The 21,889-nt window shown below is 36.4% G+C and overlaps 2 protein-coding genes across 7 annotated transcripts in view; one reads left to right on the forward strand and one right to left on the reverse strand.

Moving 5' to 3' along the window:
• On the forward strand, positions 1 to 12,670 carry LOC119738016 (elongation factor 1-delta-like). Of its 2 annotated transcripts, XM_038212726.1 has the most exons (12): positions 1 to 131; positions 1,075 to 1,225; positions 3,123 to 3,218; positions 5,252 to 5,345; positions 5,940 to 6,025; positions 6,512 to 6,607; positions 6,860 to 6,926; positions 7,900 to 7,949; positions 8,628 to 8,643; positions 9,235 to 9,297; positions 10,067 to 10,182; positions 11,318 to 12,670. In XM_038212726.1, exons 2-12 carry the CDS (start codon positions 1,115 to 1,117, stop codon positions 11,354 to 11,356), a joined length of 834 nt encoding a protein of 277 aa, XP_038068654.1. In that variant the 5' UTR covers positions 1 to 131; positions 1,075 to 1,114; the 3' UTR covers positions 11,357 to 12,670. The 2 variants fall into 2 exon arrangements, with proteins under 2 accessions (XP_038068654.1, XP_038068656.1); XM_038212728.1 differs by lacking the exon at positions 3,123 to 3,218.
• Positions 12,671 to 20,236: 7,566 nt separating this feature from the next.
• The window catches only part of LOC119738881 (titin-like), a 34,957-nt gene continuing 33,304 nt past the window's right edge, over positions 20,237 to 21,889 (reverse strand). For all 5 annotated transcript variants that reach the window (XM_038213862.1, XM_038213861.1, XM_038213863.1 and 2 more), the window contains 2 exons: positions 21,428 to 21,645; positions 20,237 to 20,427 (listed from right to left, as the gene is read on the reverse strand). In XM_038213862.1, coding sequence (XP_038069790.1) covers positions 20,353 to 20,427; positions 21,428 to 21,645 — 293 coding nt within the window. In that variant the 3' untranslated portion in view covers positions 20,237 to 20,352. The remainder of the gene's footprint in view (positions 20,428 to 21,427; positions 21,646 to 21,889) is intronic.

The following is a 21,889-nucleotide window of genomic DNA, read 5'->3' on the forward strand; positions in this document are numbered from 1 at the left end:
TTGCGCCACATGTCATTTTCTCTAACCCAGGGATGTAACAATATTCCATTATAGTCGCACGATTTGATCTATTTCCGCGGAACGAGGTTAAAGGTCTTTTCAACGTGCGCTTGCAGTGCAGCAGTCGGAATGTAACGTTCTTGTCATTTTAATGTCTTCTTTACAAGTTAATTTCATAGACAAAATATAATTTATAACAACTTATATATTACATGAATGTTTATAGTATCGCAACAACGAGTTTCAATGTTTGATAATGTTGTAAACTACGAGTACGAATAAAAATCGGATATATTTTGGCATACTCGTGTAAAGGACTCAGTGAATCGCGAGTGGTAACAACAGAGGGCGCTATTTATCAAGTGTGGGCTGAGTGAAATCACTTGTGGCTGTGTAGTGTGTACATGTATTTTAATTTAAAAAATACTGAAATTGCTTATTTGTAAAATGTGTACGAAAGAAATAAAGATATGACTTGGATTTTAAAAACATTTCCAATTTTGTCAGAAAATATGACTCCCCCATGACTGCCCTTGAGTCTGGCCACTAGTACCGAATAAACAGCTGATTTGATGGAATGTTAATTTACTGAACAAAACAATTAATTTGTGGGAAAATGGTCACGAGTCCTTAACCCATTACCCATTATCAGTTTTGAATTTTCAAAAAAAGTACAGGATCTAATGTTCTGGGCTTTATTAGGAAGGTCTCGAAAAATGTTTTTTTTTAAAGGCCAGAAAAAAATAGGTCTGCTTCTGATTACATGGCATTTGAGAATAGGGTACATGTAGGTAGGTAGGTAGGGGAAAAAAGGGGGGGGACAATTTTTGTGTGTAGGATCATATGGAGGTGTCTGCGTGTATCAAGGTTAAAAGGTTGTAGCTGATGGTTTGGGGTGTTTTTCTCATTTTTCCGTAAAAACAATTAGGGTACGGGCTGTTGGAATGGGGTAGGTAGGGAAACCGGAAGCTGAACTATTTTGTTGGCCTCCTCTAATTTCAGGGCAATCCAGTCAGTAACCAGTTTGCAGCAGTTTTATTCGATTTTAATTTTCTTACAAATCTGATTTACCAGTTGAAGCTAGACCAACCAACCCCTCAGACCCAATCCAGTAATGGCACACCCGATGATGGATGGAATCTGGTTTGATAAGTACAAGGCGGATGATGCGGAGAAAGCACACCAGGAGAAGCGAGCCCAAGATCTGGGTGGATTGGTGGTGCAGGTATGTCTTGAGACTAATTTGTTGATCTAAATTGGAAGCCACTTTGAGGTGGAGCCATGTTCTCATGCACTTACGTTCCATCATGTCCACCGAACAGAAGTACACGATGTGAGCATGGTTCCACGTCCAATATGGCTTTGTATAATTATGTAAATTATTAGTTATTCCGGGAGCACAAGTCGAACATACCGTTAATGTAGTAAGCCTGTTCCAAATGCCATGAGGCTGAAGGCCGAGTGTCATATGAAACACGCACACACTACGGTTTCTATTTTCCACGACATTTCCCTCTGTGGTGGTCCTGTCTTGTTTCAGCCGGTGACGGTGATTTTCACAATTCATTGGGATTGGTGGGCACATTCATGTTGCATTCTAAACTTCATCCTATTTTTCTACCATTTTAAAACTAAATGGGAAACTTACATCCTACTGGCATATATTTTGCCAATTAAAAAAAATAGACAAAAAGAAGGAATAGATTGATCCAATGTTGGCGTCATTGAGTACACCTTGCCAGTGCCTCACTGCATCTCCAACTGCACATCTCATGTATAATGCAATCATTTCAGACTTATGCAATCACGTGGTTGCCTAATTACACCTGTGATTGGTTGAAAGTTATCATTATGGGTGGGGCTATAATGGACCAGTCTTTTGTCATACATACCAATTAAGCTAGTTGGTCCTAGGTTAGAGAAGCTAGGGTATTATGATGGAATTTTGCTTACCAAATATATTACATTTGTGCTACTTGTCAGTGGCTTACCATAAAAGTAAAAAATAATTTGGTAGTCTGTCGATTGGTTCTAGCGTGGGGCTCACTTATGCTTTGCTGTTTTGTGCAGTAGTCTCACTTCTTCATTTACTAACATGCTGCAGGGTTTTTAACTTGTGTGTTATCACAGTTTGTGTCCTCTTATAAGTTTTGTCTTTGTGTTTTCAAGTTTAGCAGAAGTTGGACAGATGAATTTCAATATGTTGGGAGATTGAACAAAGTAATGCTTTAAGAGCTGTTCAAGTTTTGTGAACCATCTGTCAAAATCAGAAGATATTCCTTTGGTCCTCTAGGACTAGGAGTAACTATTATTTAACTATGAAAATCATGACATATTTAACGTGGTTGTGCATTTTTTTTGTAATACATGTATGCCATGCATTCACCATTCAAAAACTGCAAATCGTTTTGCAGAAGACCATTTCCATTGGTCCAATTGTGCTTGAGGTTGCTCCAGAATTGTGCAAATTCATTCTTTATTCTGTGAACATCTAACCATTACTTCACAGCCAAAAGTTGAAATGACGGATTTGCAGTCACTTCACTTCAATAATTCTGGTTTATTCCCTAATTTTGGTAGAGTGGGTCACATTTGTTTTGCATTTTTACCTCTACTAACTGCATTTGTTGGTATCACAGTCTTCCTAATTTTTTTTCCAAGCAAAGCTCAACATTACCCTCAGTGGTTGATTCTCAGAGAATATTTACATACTATTTGGCAAGAATGTTCTTCTTTTGTTTTTAAATTAGTAAATTACAAAATCCCTTCAGCAAATGAATTAAAAAGTGTGTTTATGTACTTGTATGTGGCAACTAAAAGTATTTCCATCCATACTTGCTAGCACATTATAGGATTTGAATTAAAGGTTTGGTGCATTATATGTGTGACAATGCTGAAAATGATTTACCCAAGAACGTGTGCTTTTTCTTTATAAGAATCACGAAGATTATCATGCTTTCAAAACATCTTTAAAAATCTTAAATCATTGCCTGCTTAAAAATGAGGAAACCGAATTGTTATGTGATTGATGAGTCGGGTTACCATACCAGGCACCAGACTAGACACCTGTCAATTACTATGTGCACCTGTCGTTCTCTCTGCACTCCCGATCTATTCTGCAGGCCTCAAGCCCTAGCAGCCAAACAGAATCGGCCAACAGCGGCCTTGCTGGCCAGATTGCACGTGCACGACAGAACATTCAAAACACACTGAACGCTGTGAGTAAAACGGCCTGCTTCTCAAACTGTTTTGACGGACCAGTAGCGTCTCCATCCATGTCAGTGTCAGTCAAATATGATTTTGAAAAACAAATCATAACAATGTACATCCTTCCTCTTTTTTTTAATGAAACGTTTGAATAAATTCCTTTTTTTTTTAGTAGTCACAGAGGCATGCAAGCATATATAATTCTCTTTTTTGTTTGTTTAGAAAATATGTCTCTGGTTTGAGATAGTTCATTATATTCTAATCCTTTTTGAAGTTCAAGTGCATGTTGATTTTGTTTGCAACTGTTTGTAATATTTCTGTTTTTGTTTTTGTTTTTGTTCATTAAGTCTGTATCTAAGGAAAGATAAGTCTAAATCCATGATTTGTTTGATTTGGGCAGCTGATTTGTGACCAGTGACCTTTCAAACTCTTTTGTTTTTCCTCCCCTTCTTCACCCTCTGTCCTGAACCAGCACATTTGTTTTCTATCCTAAGAATTCCTGCATGACATCAACACTAACTACCACTGACATGGTTTGGCCATACTCCACTAGCCACCTTGCTATACTGTAATCCCTCTAATAATGTCCTTTCCTCATCGATCCCTACTCTCACTGTACCCATTAATGTAACTTATTCTATGAATGTTGCTGATGTAGTGCTTGACATTGTTAAAGTAGACGAGACTGTCTCGCAATCTGGAGATGTTGAATATCCAATATATCAGGATCATTTGCTTTTCATGCATTTTGTTCGTTTCCAATAATAACACCACTCCAAATCTAAAACAGAATGTACAAAACCTAACCTGTTGAAGTTTCAGCTCAGAGTATATTACACTTTTAGAAAAAAAAACTGTGAAAAACCATGAACAACCTTTTGATCACAAAACATGATTTCGTCAACAGCACTCTTTTGTTCCCCAAAAAATCAGTCAATTGACTGTTGGCTAGAAATCACCTACATTTCTTGATTTCTTCTAAATGATAGCAAGCCAGGCGGACATATTTCACGATGTTTTTAATATGAGTGCGATCTTTAATCCAAGTGAGCTTTTTGATGATAATTGAGAGGTTACTTTTGGGATAAATGCAAATGATCCTATACGCCTTTAAAGAGGTTAAATTATTATAGAGAGTTGAAATGTTCCTGGATGAAGAGAAACATTTCACCACAATGTTTCTTGTTTGTTAACCCTAACAGAACTCAACCCATCAAACCCCAACGGCATGTTTTGTTGGAATCTATCAGGATGGGTACAGTACCCCAAAACTGACAGTCTTTTACATTGGGTCGGCACACCTCCAGAAACTAAGTCAGAAATATGTGCGTGCAGTTTCCCATATGGTGTTGGAATTTGCCAGGATGGGTATGGTTCCTAGTAAAGCATGCTAGGGAGTTAGGGTTAATGGCCATGATCCCCTGGTGGGAATCGAACCCACTGTCTTGAAGACTCCTTGTCATGACACTCGGCATCTGATTCCAATGATCTTTGTCACTCAATTCCAATCAGTCATATGCATGGTTATGTTGTACTGCTTCTGTATTCTGTGCATTTGTGGTCAAATTTCATATTTTGTGTCCAATTGAATTTCTGCATGTGGTACATTCTGATTATAACTGTTTTGTCAACCACTCGACACTTTATCATGAAATCTTATACAAATACCAAGTTGACGTAGAGTTGATTTGACGTTTTGTGAATTTTGAGTCAACTTCATAAAAGAAACATCCTGGAATTTAGAATTTAATTGATTTTTTATTTGCGTTTAATTTGAACTTTAATTTAAGCCGTCATTATGAATACAATAATCAATAATTTATTAGTTTGCCTTAAAATTTATGTGGAAAGAAATGAGACGGAAAAAGAACAGTGCATGCAAACCTTCCAATTTCACGCCACACTTTTTATTTTTGTGAAGCAAATGACCTCTTAAACCTGAAAAGAAAGGTTTATTGTGAGTGTAAACTAAAAGACAGATTTGGGTATGTAATATAGTTTTGTTTTAGTTTTTAATTGGTATGTGGTTTGCTCATTTTTGAAGGGTGTTGGTCTGGGTATTGGTGTTACAGTCGACAGCCCTGCGCTGGCAGCACGTCTCGCAGCAGTCGAGAAAGAGAATGCTGAACTTCGTCAAGGTGAGCTCCATACTCGGAAAGACATATTCAAAAGACTAAATAGGCAGACAATGTGGAAGCTCACGTGTATGTCGCTGATGTTCTGAAAGTTGTCACGGTCAAAGAAGAATGGATCTAGTGCGTATGACGTGCTCATAAGCGTAGATCCACCTCATAATGGCCTCTAATTGAGGTCTTAAACTCTTTTAAAAAAAACCACTTAAACACACCTTTGAGCTAATCCGTGGAGAGTCTGTGCAGACTTTTTTATTTCCTTGATACAAAGGCTTCACGGTCCTGATTTCATTAAAATCGAACCAAACCTGTATTTGATTTTTTGGCAGGTTTTTAAGGGTTGTATTTCCCTGAAAAAAATACCCTGATTTTGAAGATTTTCATGAGTTTCTGGGTATTATTTTACATTGGCTTGATGTTCTAATTCTGAATTAAGGGGCACCGCTGAACTGTTGGATCTGTTGGGTTTGGAGTTGAGTTTATGGTTAATATTAACAACACCAGTTGTCATACTGATTGGTTTATTTTAGCATTTCGAAGAGCAACTATCCCTCTTGAGTTTCATGATGACACACTTTTCTCTCTTTCTTACTTGAACAGTGACGGCAGACCTGCAAGCAGCAGTCAGCAAATTAACGCAGAGAGTCAACGCTCTCGACATGAAATCCTCAGGTGCTTCTGCCCCTGTAAGTTGGATTCTTGCTAAAGATTGTTTGTTGTTTTGCCTTTTCTTGTGCTTAAATTCACTTCAGCTTCGGAAATGCAGCAGAAATTATTGATGGAAATTTATATCCAAAACCTTTAGAAACCTACTCTATACAACAACATGCAAACTTGTCAAAGTAAAAGTGAGAAGCCTGCCAAGTGTTTTAAGATAAAACAGGTAGGAATGTCCTAAGCCAAACTGAGCCAGAGTCTGTGGTTTCCTACTGTAACAGGATACAACTGTGGCACTGTTCAGTGAACTAGCTCTCATTGTCTCAGAATGGGTCGTTTATGCACTGGTGTTGATGGCTCAATGCAGCAAGGTCTCACAGACTGTTACACCTGATGTACTGTGTTGCATCTGGCAGGGTTAGAGACAACACAACAGTTTTCTCATTTCACTGTCTTATCTGGTTTCAAAATTAAAACCCTCCTGATGCAATTTTTCTTACTCTTTTTTTTTTTAGGTTCCAGCAAAGAAGGAAGAAGCACCGGCAGATGACGACGATGATGATGATGATGATGATGATGATGATGATGTGGATCTGTTTGGAGATGATAGTGTGAGTGTCAAGATATTGTGGAGGATGTAGTTTCAAGATATTGTGGAGGATGTAGTTTCAAGATATTGTGGAGGATGTAGTTTCAAGATATTGTGGAGGATGTAGTTTCAAGACATTGTAGAGGATGTAGTTCAGGTCAAAGCCTGGATCCTTCAAAGCCTGGTGTCTCATTTCCATTTTGCAACTCGTCCACCGTTTAGTTGATTAGAATTTGAGACTTTAACCAAAGTTGTTGTGTTTGATTATCCGTAGGATGACGAGGAGGAATTGGCAAAGATCCAAGCACAGAGGAAAGAACAAGAAGCGAAAGCTAAGAAAGGTGAGACAGGTGTCTGGGACAGTTGTAATCATGTCATCACAAGCCATCACAAGTGATCAGAAGACATCACAAGTGACCACAAGACATCACAAGTGATCAGAATACATCACAAGTGATCAGAGGGCATCACAAGTCAGTTACATTATATACCAATCACAAGCAATCACAAGTCATCATAACTCAATCATAGGTCATCAAAAGCCATCATAAGCAACACAAGTCCATCAGTTCCAAGTCTGGTGATTTACAGAGAATGACCCTTTGAAGTTCCTGTTTAATCCTCCCTTCCTGGCTGGCAAATCCAGCACAGCCATTCCAACAGTCAAACTCAATCAAGTGACTATTTCTAACAGTTGGGTGCTCCCTACCTACATAAAGCAGGATTGACTGGCTGTGACTGTTTATGTAATTTGATACAGCTATGCCTTAACAGCCGGTGAATGATAACCCAGCTGTATCTACAAATGACTAGCCTTTGTCTGTGAATGGAATTGACTTATCACTTGTTGGCATGTAGCCACACCCATTAGACAACCCTATGAAATTTTGTACATCAAGTTTTGTTTGTCTCAGATTTTGCGCGTCCCGCCTCCATTTGAATCATGTAATTGGACAATATTTCTCAAGCTGCGTTGATGCGATTCTACCATGATAGGTCAATTAGACTAATGTCAGTTCTTACTGAAAATATGATCTGACTGTTGGTTACTATCCTATGTATGAAGGCATGGCAAGGGAAGATGAATGATTTTTGACCGTCTGACTATACAGACAGTTGGGTCAACTTAATGCCGAGAGTTAGTTTTAAGCTTCCTTTCTGTATGTGCAGTTTTAGTCCCATTTAAGAATAGGCCTAAATAAGTATCAGACACAAACAGACCAAAGATGTGCATTTGGCAAGTGACTTAAATGTGCATGTATGAAGTGTATGGGGTGCATAATAGACTTATTCGTCTTTTGTTTTTGAATACAGGAAAGAAACAAGTCATTGCAAAGTCCAGTATAATACTTGACGTAAAACCAGTAAGTGAATACCTCTCTCTGACATTATTTATCATGTGTGATTGTTACAAGTTTAACCCTAACCCCCTAGGCCTTTTTGGCTAGGAACCATCCTCAATCCTGCAAAATTCTCCAACTGCTACCATGTCAAAATTGGATTCAGCCTCAATCCTGCAAAATCCTACATTTTTTTCTTGAATTTCTTCAGTAGAACAATGACTGTTAATATTTTGAGGCATTGTCAATGATATCCAGTAACAGTGCGGATGGTATCCAGCATAACCCTTTTTGCCAATCTTGTTACCAGCGCCTTGAGTACCTAATTGTTGGTAGATATGTGCGTTAAATAAGACTCCGGTATAATTATTATTATTGTTATAATGCAGACCTCAATCATGCATGGCTGAACATAAGCAATGCAGGGTGCAGTTTAAGACCTTGGCACAATGTATCCTCCAAAATCAACTGACCCTTTTTCAACATTCAGACCCAGTCCTCCAAAATCCTCCAAAACTACCTCCATTGATTATGGAGGATTGAGGAGGGTTAGGGTTAATGCTGATCAAAGTGATATAATCTTGTTTGAAAGTGCACAATTGCCACCTTAAGTTCCTGCATACAACTCATAATCTGTGTATTTTAATGTCATCTTGACTCCTGAAATGAAGTTAATGATTTTAATTTTTTTTTCTTTTTCAGTGGGATGATGAAACAGGTAAGCGATGATTGTCAGTTGTGACCTTTTTTTTTTAAACAAAATTAGCTTATGCTGTCTCGGAACTGTTAAAAAAAACTTGTTTTCACTTTCATTTTAGAATCTAGTTAAAGTTTGGATTTATCCGTTTTATATTCTATGGGCCTTATTCACGAGTCGGCCATATTGAATTGAAAGTGAGGTAAAATCTTAATTTTTGGAACTTGCGAAGAGAAATGAAAGCAAGTAAATTGCTAATTAATTCCAGTCTGCTTCAATGAATGATTTTAAATTTGTAATTAAAATTTCCCTAATGTTTACAAAAAAGACAGTAAAATAAGCCTGCATTGTGCCTGCATAAATAGTCTGGCGCCATCCCATTAGTTAACACTTAATGAAATATGTTCAGGGAACTCGACAAAAATGGCCAACTCGTGAATAAGGCCCATAGACATGAGTAAACATACAGGGAAAACCCTTTAGATAGCTCTTCAGCCGTGTGTAGAACCCAAGTGACTGGAGTGTTGCTACATGTTTAAAACTCTCACGATTTATGCATCATTATGTCATTTTTCCCTTGTCCTTTTTTTCCTTTGGTTTTCCTTCATCCAGATATGCTCGATGTAGAAAAATTGGTCCGAACAATCAAAGCTGACGGTCTTTTATGGGGAGCATGTAAGTTATCAACGGGCCTCTGAACTCTTACCTCCCCACTCGTCATGGCATTTATTTCTTCTAGTTCTTGTTTGTAATGATACCAACGATTCCCCTCAAATTTCCTTCATAGTTGAGATGTCTGAAGACACCCAAGTACTGTACCTGCTTGACTCCAATCTAAAACTGCCTGGGTTATGCCCAAATAAAGCAATCGCTGTTTTTTTATGAATGAATCTCATGCATATTCCAACTGCTTGGCTAATGCCCAAATAAAGCCGTCACTGTTTTTTATGAATGAATCTCACGCATATTCCAACTGCTTGGCTTATGCCCAAATAAAGCCGTCGCTGTTTTTTATGAATGAATCTCATGCATATTCATGATCTAGCTTCAACTTGGGGAATGGTTCAATGCATTATTGGTCATTCTATAAATTTAGGGTCCAAGCATGACAGTTTTCCTGTCCCTGTTACCTTGGTATTTTGTAATTTGCCATTCAAGTATCATTAAGAATGACTTCAAATTTTTTTTATTTTATTTTTTTCAAATTTTTTTTATTTGTTGGTTAAATAGCTTGGTAGTCATGATCACTCTTGAAAAACAACTGCATTAAGGAGTGCATCAGAATTATAAAATCATTGTTGTCAGATGCAACAATGACAGGAAAAAGTGGACCCCAAATTTAAAGAATGACCCAAGTCATTTCAAACTTTTTTACTTCTTCAAAGTTTTGGGATGATTATTTGTGTGTTCTGAAAAAATACATTTCCTTCCGTTTCCTTTTTAGCTAAACTGGTACCTTTGGCATACGGCATCAAGAAGCTTCAAATCGGTTGCGTTGTGGAAGACGACAAGATTGGAACAGACTTCCTTGAGGAGGAGATCACCAAGTTTGAAGACATGGTAAGTAGGAGCAAATAGAGTTTGGTTGGAGACAAGTGAACTGTGTGTAATCATTTATCATTTCTGGACCCTGAAATTGTTTGGAATGTATGCTGTGCACGATTTGACACAGACGGGCATCCCCAGTGTCTATAACCTACACGCACTAGATATCTCAAGAGAATTCCTGAGATCCGGTAACACAATGACCAACACAAAAAAGGGTGTCCTCTGTCGCAAATCTTGCTTCAAATGTAGGGGAAAGCTATAACAGTGTTATCTTTCTTCTTATCCTCGGAATAATTTAGTTCAGTACGACTCTAGAATGCAAGTCTGAAATAGATGTGTAGTCCTTTTTTAGCTTTTTCGCTTTGCAGCCTTCAGTTTGAGCCTTGCTGCAGTCAATTTCTTTGTTCAAATTTAAAGTTACTGTGTATGAACCATTGACTTTCAAGGGTGTATAAAGCCCCATATCAAGACAGAGGCGTAGCTTTACCTTCTTCAATCCTGAGAAAATCCTCTAATTCCTCTTGGTAGATTTTAGAAATCGCTGGAAGGGTTAGTTTGTCCGGCAGGTTGAAAATAAGTCAGATTTGAAACTTTGCACGGTGGTAGTATGAACTAGTGAAGGTTTCAGGTAACACCATGTGAAAAATCTCTTTTGGGAAGGTGCGTGGTTCTGAAAGAACCAGTAGTTTGTAAAACTTGATGTTCCGTTCAGTATGCTCTGATGTTCAGATCAGTATGCTCTGATGTTCAGATCAGTTTGTTCTGATGCAGCCCCATCCACTAGTCCGGCATTCTCCTGAAGACGATCCGAGCGTACTGATCGGAACGTTGAGTTTACAACCAACGGGTTCTTTTCAGAACCGCACACCTTCCAAAAGAGATTTTCACATTGTGTTACAGCAAACCTTCATTGGGTTGAAAATAAACAAAGTATCTGGTGAATCATTGCTTGGATTAATTGTGGGCAGTACTTTATTCGGATGTCATACCGTCAAAATGAGTTTATACATTTATTGTTTAAAAACTGTGATTAGTAAAAAAAAAAAAAAACATGGCGGCAAAGGGCAAAATCCAATATTAAAAGAAATAATAATAATATAAATATTCCATATAACCACTTCTGTATGGTTTTTCCTTCGTCTTGCAGGTACAGAGTGTAGACATCGCAGCCTTTAACAAGATATAAATCCAGCAAAGACCGACGGACTAATTGACGGCATTCTTGCTGATGGGTTCCAGATCTGAATTTATCATCTATCCAAACTAATTCCATTAATCTGGGGAGCATTTTGGCAGTCATAACCAAACATTGGTTGGTTGTCATTGATTTAGTTCAACATAATCAGGGCTGCACTACCCAAGTTGCTAAAACAACTGAACCTGTTGGTTACGACTGCCAAAACACGAGGCTCTGTTTAACCCTTAAAGGCATATATAAACATTTGCTCCTCATGCAGTTTGTTCATTTCCAATAATAACACCACTCAAAATCCAAAGAAGAATGTTCAAAACCTAACCTGTTGAAAGTTTCAGCTTAGTGGATATTACACTTTTTGAAAACACAGTAAAACATATTCAACAACCTTTTGATCAGGAAACATGATTTTTCTCTATAGAACTCTTTATTTCAAAAAATTAGTCTAATGACTGATCGTTGGAAATCACCTACATTTATTGGTGTCTTCTTAATGACGGCAACCAGACGGAATAATTTCACAGGGTGTTTTAGTTTAGTACCAGCATGATCTTAATCCAAATGTAAAGCCTAGTTTCCATATGTCATGCTGCTGGAACATGTGTTTTAGCTCACAAGTTTCATAAAGTAGAATTTTTTAATAACTGCAGAAATGCAGAGAGCAACTGAAACGACCCAAACTGCAACGCAGACATATGGAAATGTTTTATCCACAATTGTCACAGACAATCCAGACGGACACAGACTATCTCACAGACAACAGTTTCACGCACTGTCTGCGCAGTCTAAGCAGTCTGTGTAAGCTTAACAATGATATGGAAACTAGGCTTCAGTTTTTTTGATAATAATTTGGCAAGTTACTTTTGGGTCATTTGCAAATGATCCTATATGCCTTTAAATGAATTAAGCAAATCGGGTCATTCTGCTCTTGGTTTGTCCACGTACTTTGAAACTTCACATGAATGCAAAGCTTGACTGAATTTGACATCATGAAACATTGAGGGAAAATTGCTGCCGATGAATTATATTCGACTTTTATAAATTCAATTAAGGCCAGGCCTTTACTTATTAATGAATAGATTTTTCTGTGATTGCTTGTTTTAAAAAAATCTTTTTCGTCATTCTTTCTCTGGAAAATACTTGCTATACATTCATGTTTATAATACGCTTCTCTGCCAGTTTTGCCACTGAACTTTAAAATAAAGTAGACTCAATTCTTGTGCTAAAGCTGCCGTCTGTGAATGAAACTAATTCTGAATTTGAGATGAATAAACTATTGGAAGGAGGAAAGATGAGAGTGACAAAGTTGTTGTGTCCTTTGTCTTATTATATTATAAAATATTTAATATATGCGGCTCTAATACATCATTACATTTTCATCCAGTTTCAAGTTAACCCCCTTGCCAAAACTTTCAAAAGGCCAAAATAACTCGTTCCAAAATTACTTTTTCTGTGGATTGGAACAAGATTGGTTCCAAATGATTAGAAAATGGTAAGGCTATTTTTGATTATTTGATTTTCAGAAAAAGTCCAATTTTGCCCAATTTTGATAAAAAGTAAGGCTAACCCCTTACATTTCTGATTTTTTAGAAAAAGTCAAATTTTGCCAAATTTTCACAAAAATGCAAAGCTAACCCCTTACATTTTTTATTTTCCAGAAAAAGTCAAAATTGGGCAAAATTTGACTTTTTCTGAAAAATTACGTATGTAATACATACATAATTTTTCAGGAAAAGTCAAATTTTGCCAATTTTGATAAAAATCCAAGGCTAACCCCTTACATTTGTGAATTTCTAGAAAAAGTCTCATTTTGCCCAATTCTGACAAAACAGCAAGGCTAACCCCTTACATTTGTGATTTTACAAGAAAGTCAAATTTTGCCCAATTTTGAAAAAATGCAAGGCTAACCCCTTATAACGTGATTTTTCCAGAAAAAGTCAATTTTGCCCAATTTTGATAAAATGCAGGGCTAACCCCTTACATTTATGATTTTTCAGAAAAAGTCAAATTTTGCCAAATTTTGACAAAAATGCAAGGCTAACCCCTTACATTTGTGATTTTTCAGAAAAAGTCAAATTTTCCCAATTTTGACAAAAATGCAAGGCTAACCCCTTACATTTGTGATTTTTCAGAAAAAGTCAAATTTTGCCCAATTTTGATAAAAAGGCAAGGCTAACCCCTTATATACGTGATTTTTCTAGAAAAAGTCAAATTTTGCCCAATTTTGACAAAAATGCAAGGCTAACCCCCTACATTTGTGATTTTTCAGAAAAAGTCAAATTTTGCCCAATTTTGATAAAAAGGCAAGGCTAACCCCTTATATACGTGATTTTTCAGAAAAAGTCAAATTTTGCCCAATTTTGACAAAAATGCAAGGCTAACCCCTTACATTTGTGATTTTACAGAAAAAGTCAAATTTTGCCCAATTTTGACAAAAATGCAAGGCTAACCCCTTACATTTGTGATTTTTCAGAAAATGTCAAAATTTGCCCAATTTTGATAAAAAGGCAAGGCTAACCCCTTATATACGTGATTTTTCTAGAAAAAGTCAAATTTGCCCAATTTTGACAAAAATGCAAGGCTAACCCCTTACATTTATGATTTTACAGAAAAAGTCAAATTTTGCCCAATTTTGATAAAAAGGCAAGGCTAACCCCTTATATACGTGATTTTTCAGAAAAAGTCAAATTTTCCCAATTTTGACAAAAATGCAAGGCTAACCCCTTGCATTCGTGTTTTTCTAGAAAAAGTCAAATTTTGCCCAATTGTGACAAAAATGCAAGGCTAACCCCTAACATTTGTGATTTTTCAGAAAAAGTCAAATGTTGCCCAATTTTGATAAAAAGGCAAGGCTAACCCCTTATATACGTGATTTTTCTAGAAAAAGTCAAATTTTGCCCAATTTTGACAAAAATGCAAGGCTAACCCCTTACATTTATGATTTTACAGAAAAAGTCAAATTTTGCCCAATTTTGATAAAAAGGCAAGGCTAACCCCTTATATACGTGATTTTTCAGAAAAAGTCAAATTTTTCCCAATTTTCATAAAAAGGCAAGGCTAACCCCTTACATTTGTGATTTTTCAGAAAAAGTCAAATTTTGCCCAATTTTGACAAAAATGCAAGGCTAACCCCCTACATTTGTGATTTTTCAGAAAAAGTCAAATTTTGCCCAATTTTGATAAAAAGGCAAGGCTAACCCCTTATATACGTGATTTTTCAGAAAAAGTCAAATTTTGCCCAATTTTGACAAAAATGCAAGGCTAACCCCTTACATTTGTGATTTTACAGAAAAAGTCAAATTTTGCCCAATTTTGACAAAAATGCAAGGCTAACCCCTTACATTTGTGATTTTTCAGAAAATGTCAAAATTTGCCCAATTTTGATAAAAAGGCAAGGCTAACCCCTTATATACGTGATTTTTCTAGAAAAAGTCAAATTTGCCCAATTTTGACAAAAATGCAAGGCTAACCCCTTACATTTATGATTTTACAGAAAAAGTCAAATTTTGCCCAATTTTGATAAAAAGGCAAGGCTAACCCCTTATATACGTGATTTTTCAGAAAAAGTCAAATTTTCCCAATTTTGACAAAAATGCAAGGCTAACCCCTTGCATTCGTGTTTTTCTAGAAAAAGTCAAATTTTGCCCAATTGTGACAAAAATGCAAGGCTAACCCCTAACATTTGTGATTTTTCAGAAAAAGTCAAATGTTGCCCAATTTTGATAAAAAGGCAAGGCTAACCCCTTATATACGTGATTTTTCTAGAAAAAGTCAAATTTTGCCCAATTTTGACAAAAATGCAAGGCTAACCCCTTACATTTATGATTTTACAGAAAAAGTCAAATTTTGCCCAATTTTGATAAAAAGGCAAGGCTAACCCCTTATATACGTGATTTTTCAGAAAAAGTCAAATTTTTCCCAATTTTCATAAAAAGGCAAGGCTAACCCCTTACATTTGTGATTTTTCAGAAAAAGTCAAAATTTGCCCAATTTTAATAAAAAGGCAAGGCTAACCCCTTATATACGTGATTTTTCTAGAAAAAGTCAAATTTTGCCCAATTTTGACAAAAATGCAAGGCAAACCCCTTACATTTATGATTTTACAGAAAAAGTCAAATTTTGCCCAATTTTGATAAAAAGGCAAGGCTAACCCCTTATATACGTGATTTTTCAGAAAAAGTCAAATTTTCCCAATTTTGACAAAAATGCATTCGTGTTTTTCTAGAAAAAGTCAAATTTTGCCCAATTTTGACAAAAATGCAAGGCTAACCCCTTACATTTGTGATTTTACAGAAAAAGTCAAAATTTGCCCAATTTTGATAAAAAGGCAAGGCTAACCCCTTATATACGTGATTTTTCTAGAAAAAGTCAAATTTTGCCCAATTTTGACAAAAATGCAAGGCTAACCCCTTACATTTATGATTTTACAGAAAAAGTCAAATTTTGCCCAATTTTGATAAAAAGGCAAGGCTAACCCCTTATATACGTGATTTTTTCAGAAAAAGTCAAATTTTCCCAATTTTGACAAAAATGCAAGGCTAACCCCTTGCATTCGTGTTTTTCTAAAAAAGTCAAATTTTGCCCAATTTTGACAAAAATGCAAGGCTAACCCCTTACATTTGTGATTTTTCAGAAAAAGTCAAATTTTCCCAATTTTGACAAAAATGCAAGGCTAACCCTTTCATTCGTGTTTTTCTAGAAAAAGTCAAATTTTGCCCAATTTTGACAAAAATGCAAGGCTAACCCCTTACATTTGTGATTTTTCAGAAAAAGTCAAATTTTGCCCAATTTTGACAAAAAGGCAAGGCTAACCCCTTATATACGTGATTTTTTCAGAAAAAGTCAAATTTTCCCAATTTTGACAAAAATGCAAGGCTAACCCCTTGCATTCGTGTTTTTCTAGAAAAAGTCAAATTTTGCCCAATTTTGACAAAAATGCAAGGCTAACCCCTTACATAAGTGATTTTTCAGAAAAAGTCAAATTTTGCCCAATTTTGATAAAAAGGCAAGGCTAACCCCTTATATACGTGATTTTCCTTTAAAAAAAATGAAATATTGCCCAACCCAATTTTGATAAAAATGCACGGGCTTACCCCTTACATTTGTGAATTTCTAGAAAAAGTCAAATTCTGCCCAATTGTGACAAAAATGCAAGGCTAACCCCTTACATACGTGATTTTTTTCAGAAAAAGTCAAATTTTGCCAAATTGTAATAAAAATGCAAGGCTAACCCCTTTTGTGAATTTCAAGAAAAAGTCAAAATTTGCCCAATTTTGACAAAAATGCAAGGCTAACCCCTTGCATTTGTGAATTTCTAGAAAAAGTCCAATTTTGCACAATTTATGTAAAAATGCAAGGCTAACCCCTTGCATTTGTGACTATCTAGAAAAATCAAATGTTGCCCAATTTTGATAAAAATGCAAGGCTTACTACCCTTTACGTTTTTTTTCCCAGAAAAAAATGGTTTGCATAAAATATGAAAAAACCCTGTTGTCAAACTCCCCTATTAATTGGCTTATGGTCCCAATCACAACCAAATAAAGACAATATTAAATGCCAACATGGAATCAATTATGTGTTTTTACTATGTTTCACTCGATTAATTTCAATGTACAATATTTTGAGGTTAGTATCGGTATAAACAAGCACACGTAATTACAACATTCCTGACTATTATAGATACTTTCTTGATATAGGCACTTACACGCGTTAACATAGCAAAATTGCATACAAGTATTGTGTTTTTTTTTAATAAAACTCTGGTCCAATTTGACATTATGGGTATAATTATATTTCGCTCAGTATATCATTTTGTGTACTTGGAAGTGGCTGTCCAGCTCTTTAAATCAAAGTGGACCCAGATCATCACAAAATACAGAAACTATTGCAGTGCTGATTTGAAGCAACAAGTTAAGCACGATTTTGCTATGAGCCAGCGAGAAGCAAAACAGATTGATACATTTTAGTTGGTTACTTTTTTTGCCTTAAAGCTTTGAAGCATGCACATTTTTTGCTGGATAATTCTTGGTGTTAGTAGCATTATGAATGAATATAGTTGTTATTGTCACATTAAATACATGAATAGTTTGAAATGACTTCATAAGTTTTTGTATGAAAACCTAGAAATGTTCTGGACAAAATTATTTGCAACTATACTGAAGCAGTTTATATTCAGTTGAGTACAAACTTCAATAACAATTTTTTGGTGTTGTGTTTTAAATATATAATATTGTTAATTGGACCATACTTTATTTTACTTAAATTTATTGTGTACATACTAGAGGCAAACATAAGCTGGTAACTGTTCAACTTTATCCAAAACAGCCTCATTTCCAACGAACAGAATATTAAATTACAACGAAACTAATAACACTCTTAGCATTAAATGTGCAAATAGTGACTTAAATTTTAGAGTACAAAATTCTTTGTCTTCGTATGGCTCTGTAGAAATGCTTTTGATCCACAAACATACAACACTATTATAAAGATGACAAAATATTTGACATATCAGAATAGATATCATTTGGAGTACCGTTATAACAAAATATTTGACATGTCAGAATAGATATCATTTTGGAGTACTGTTACAACAAAATATTTGACATACAATAGATATTATTTTGAAATACCGTTATTACGCACATTAATAAACTACAAAACAGAAAAAATATCGCTAAGTATGGATATTGATATTTTCATACGAAGAGCTTGCTTCTGAAACAAATACAAAAGTTTATATCACAAAATTAAATCCTATTAATCTTCAATCTTTTCAGAAACACAAGAAAAGTGTGAGCGTGTACAACACTACACAGTAGGTCCAAACTAAATTTACAGAACAAAATCAAGGTAACAAAATTATACAGGCTTTGAAACTTTTTTTTGTAGGAGTACATTCACTTGTTTCAGAAAAACAATCTTCACTCCTGTATGTATCATCTCATTCTGTGACTTATACACACGTTCTGCCCAGCAGAGAAGCCAACAAATAGACAGATTTTTCTTCTGAAATACTGCAGACATCTTCGATTCCACTGAAACAGCTCATAACCAAATATACTGATTATCATAAATAGCCAATCTAGGTCCATCTAAGTACTTTGGGATATAACAAATACATTAATTTGTTTGTTTTCAAAATGACAGGTACAAAGTTAGTACAGATAACAAAAGTAATGGCTGTTGTTATGGTAACGGTATTTATAAAAATAGAGCAAAAAGGTAACAGAGTACAAAATGAATTGATCAATTTTACAATAACATGTTGTCAAGTAGGGAAACTTTGATGTTATCGTCAACTGAACTAAAGAAATCTTTGCTCAATTTCATGGACTTGATAAGCAGAATCTATTGCTTCGCAATTCTAAGTGATTAACCCACATTTATATATATATATATATTGATTTACAGAATAATCCACAGAATACTAAGGTGGTTACTTGGTAGGCATCATCAGAATTATAATGGCTATGGCTACCGGGTAGCATTAATGCATGCGTCTGAGGAAGCGGCTGCAGCCGTATCGCATAGACACGTGTGTTGCCGCTAGCCACAGCCATGTAATTCAAACACGGCCATGTTTTCCGTCCCAAGCATGATGTCATTTGAATATATTCAACGCTTCTTTGACACGTGACACGTTCTGTCAAAAGGAATGAATTCTTTTGTGCCTCGTTTTATTCAATTTATCTCTGATTCCTACTCATATATTCAGTTGCATAGTGAGTGATATTGAATATTTCAGAATACATCACAAGGCTGATAAGAAAATATGAAACTTAAAGGAGAAAAACAAAGTGATACATGAATATTTCATTTCTTGTTATTGTTACTTTAAATAGGCAAATATATACAGACATAGAGCTTGCAAAACTAATACAAAGGCTTACTATAATAAACAGTGCTGTTGCTTTCAAAGTATTATAATACTTGTATGCATGAAATATAGTTCTGCTTTATTTCGCTAGCTTTTTTGAATGGCATTTCATAAGAAAATCAAAAGTGAATTAAGGGTGGAGAGAAAGTAACAGTATCAATTTGAAATAATTTCATTCGTGCCAATAAGCGATGATGTTCAAGATTTCACAAAAAGAGACACATGAAGCCAAACTCAGAGGGCCGAGCCACAGCCTGAACTGAACCCTGGACTTCAGAACTGTGCCTACACCCAAACAACCAGGGCCTAGTCAGAAACTGAAGCTGAACCCTGGATTTGAGTAACAGCTTAGGTCCGCTCCACTGCTAAACTCAAGCAAGCAGCCACTTTCCTTTAATAAGGAATACATTTACCATTTACTCTGATATGAAATATATAACTAATTATTGATTTTAACAGCACCGCACACATTAGTATTGTCACCTGAACTCCATTCAGCTTACTGTTAGCAAAACAAATCACTGTTCCCAGGAACAGGATTTCACAATTCTTTGAACTTTAAGACATATTTATTTTGTTGTCCTCGCTTGAATGAACTTCCCTGCCCAGCAGAGAATGAACACAATCACAAGCTAGGAAGTCTGTGTTTGGCAGAGCAAAGACATTGGGATCTGTTCATTATCAAGTGAAGATAAGAGATGCAAAGATTACAAACAGGGATGCAGTGGAGTCCATCGCAAGTCCAGTCACAAGTCCATCACAAGAAACAGTGGATGAACAATAACAAAGGATTGCCTTCGTCAAGCTCCTTGAATAGCTTGTGAGTTGAACTGGGACTGGAGGACTTGTGCTGACTTGTGATGGATTGTGATGGATTTACAGGGACTAACGATGGACTTATGATGGACTTGCAGGGACTTGTGATGGATTTACAGGGACTAATGATGGACTTGTGATGGACTTGTGATGGACTTGTGATGGATTTACAGGGACTTGTGATGGATTTACAGGGACTTGTGATGGACTTGCAGGGACTTGTGATGGACTTGTGATGGACGTGTGATGGTCTGGACTACATCCCTGATGATGAGCATCTTTAGTGTGGTAGGAGTTACTTGAACATGTCCTCCCATTGCTGCGCCATGATGAGGCTTCGTCTCTGCGGTCGGTACTTGGGCATCGGTGTCTGAAACAAAAAATGGTGGATGGATAAATTCACATTCAGTACATCTGCAAGAGCAGTGATGGACCTCACATGATATCAACTCTAAAGCCCGGTTCATACTCGGCGCGAAAGCGAAAGCGAATTTCTGACGTCATGGCATGTATTCGCGCTGCGAATTCGTAAAAGTTGAACATATTTCAAAAAGTTGAACATATTTCATGCATTCGCATGAAGTATGAACCGGGCTTTAGAGTACGGCAAGTTGATATATCAGCTCAGAATGATAAATTTCAGCTCAGACATCACTGCAAATTGTTTACCATTCTGTAATCAAGAGTTCATACCCCTGAATGCTGGGGTTATAGATCATACATGTAGCTCTTGCTCAGTACTAAAACATCCGTGTTCAAATGAATTTTGAAAACACTCTTGAGCCTTATGTTGAACTTACCAATTTGTTTGTGTAAATACACCCTATGAAACATCTTGCAGACAATTGTGTCGTTACCTCTAAAACTAGGTTCGAATCTGACCCAAACCAACAATAGTAATGGGTTTTCAGTTCCTGCCTGATTCAATGCGTTTTCCTTGGCCTAATATTCCAGAGTTACATGTATCTCCCTATCCATAAAACTGAGTATTTCTTTATCATTTTGTCTCTTAAGGCTTTTTCAGGCTTAATAGCTAAATAATGAAAGGTTTGCGGAAACACCATGTGCGAATAATTTCTAAACTAAGAGAATGGTTCTGAAAAGAACCAGAGGTATAAACTCTCCTGAAGACGGTCAGGGCATACTGACCGGAACGTTGAGTTTATACCTCTGGTTCTTTTCAGAACCATTCTCTTAGTTGAGAAATTATTCGCACATGGTGTTTCCGCAAACCTTTCATTATTTAGTATCTCCACCATGCAAAGCCTCAAATCTTACTTAGGCTTAATAGCTACAGTGCCTGCTTTCTTTCGAGAAACCCCTGGCTAAGAGTGAATGCAAATGTGCACACACACAAAATGAAAAAGTACCTCAGAGCTTGCAGATGACGTTGCGGCCTGTTCTGTGGCAGTGGCATCCTTGGCCTCTCCATCTGGCACCCCGTCTGCTCCCTGTTCTGTCAGCCTTGGTGAGGTGGGTGTTGCCAGACCCTTCTCCCGCCGGTATTGGTCCTCTCTTTCTTGCTGGAGACGTATCTCCTGCTCAATGAGCGTCTCAGTGTTGGACTTTACCGGACTCAGAGTTGCTTCTGTATGAAAAAAAGAGAGAAAATATCCATCAAAGAGGCCAAGCAGAATGTATGGCTTAGTATCTTTTTGTGATAAGCATTATGGCAGAGAACCAGTCACCTACAATGTACATCACCTGACATTTTGGCTGGTAACCTGTCTGTTCACCCAATAATTTCTGTACTTAACATTTGATGTATCAAAGAGACAACAGACTTCAATGGAGCTGTTGAGCTGAATGTACAAGGCAGCATTTTTTTGTGC

The sequence above is a fragment of the Patiria miniata genome, unplaced genomic scaffold (assembly GCF_015706575.1).
Source record: "Patiria miniata isolate m_02_andy unplaced genomic scaffold, ASM1570657v1 HiC_scaffold_3, whole genome shotgun sequence".
NCBI classification, from domain to species: domain Eukaryota; kingdom Metazoa; phylum Echinodermata; class Asteroidea; order Valvatida; family Asterinidae; genus Patiria; species Patiria miniata.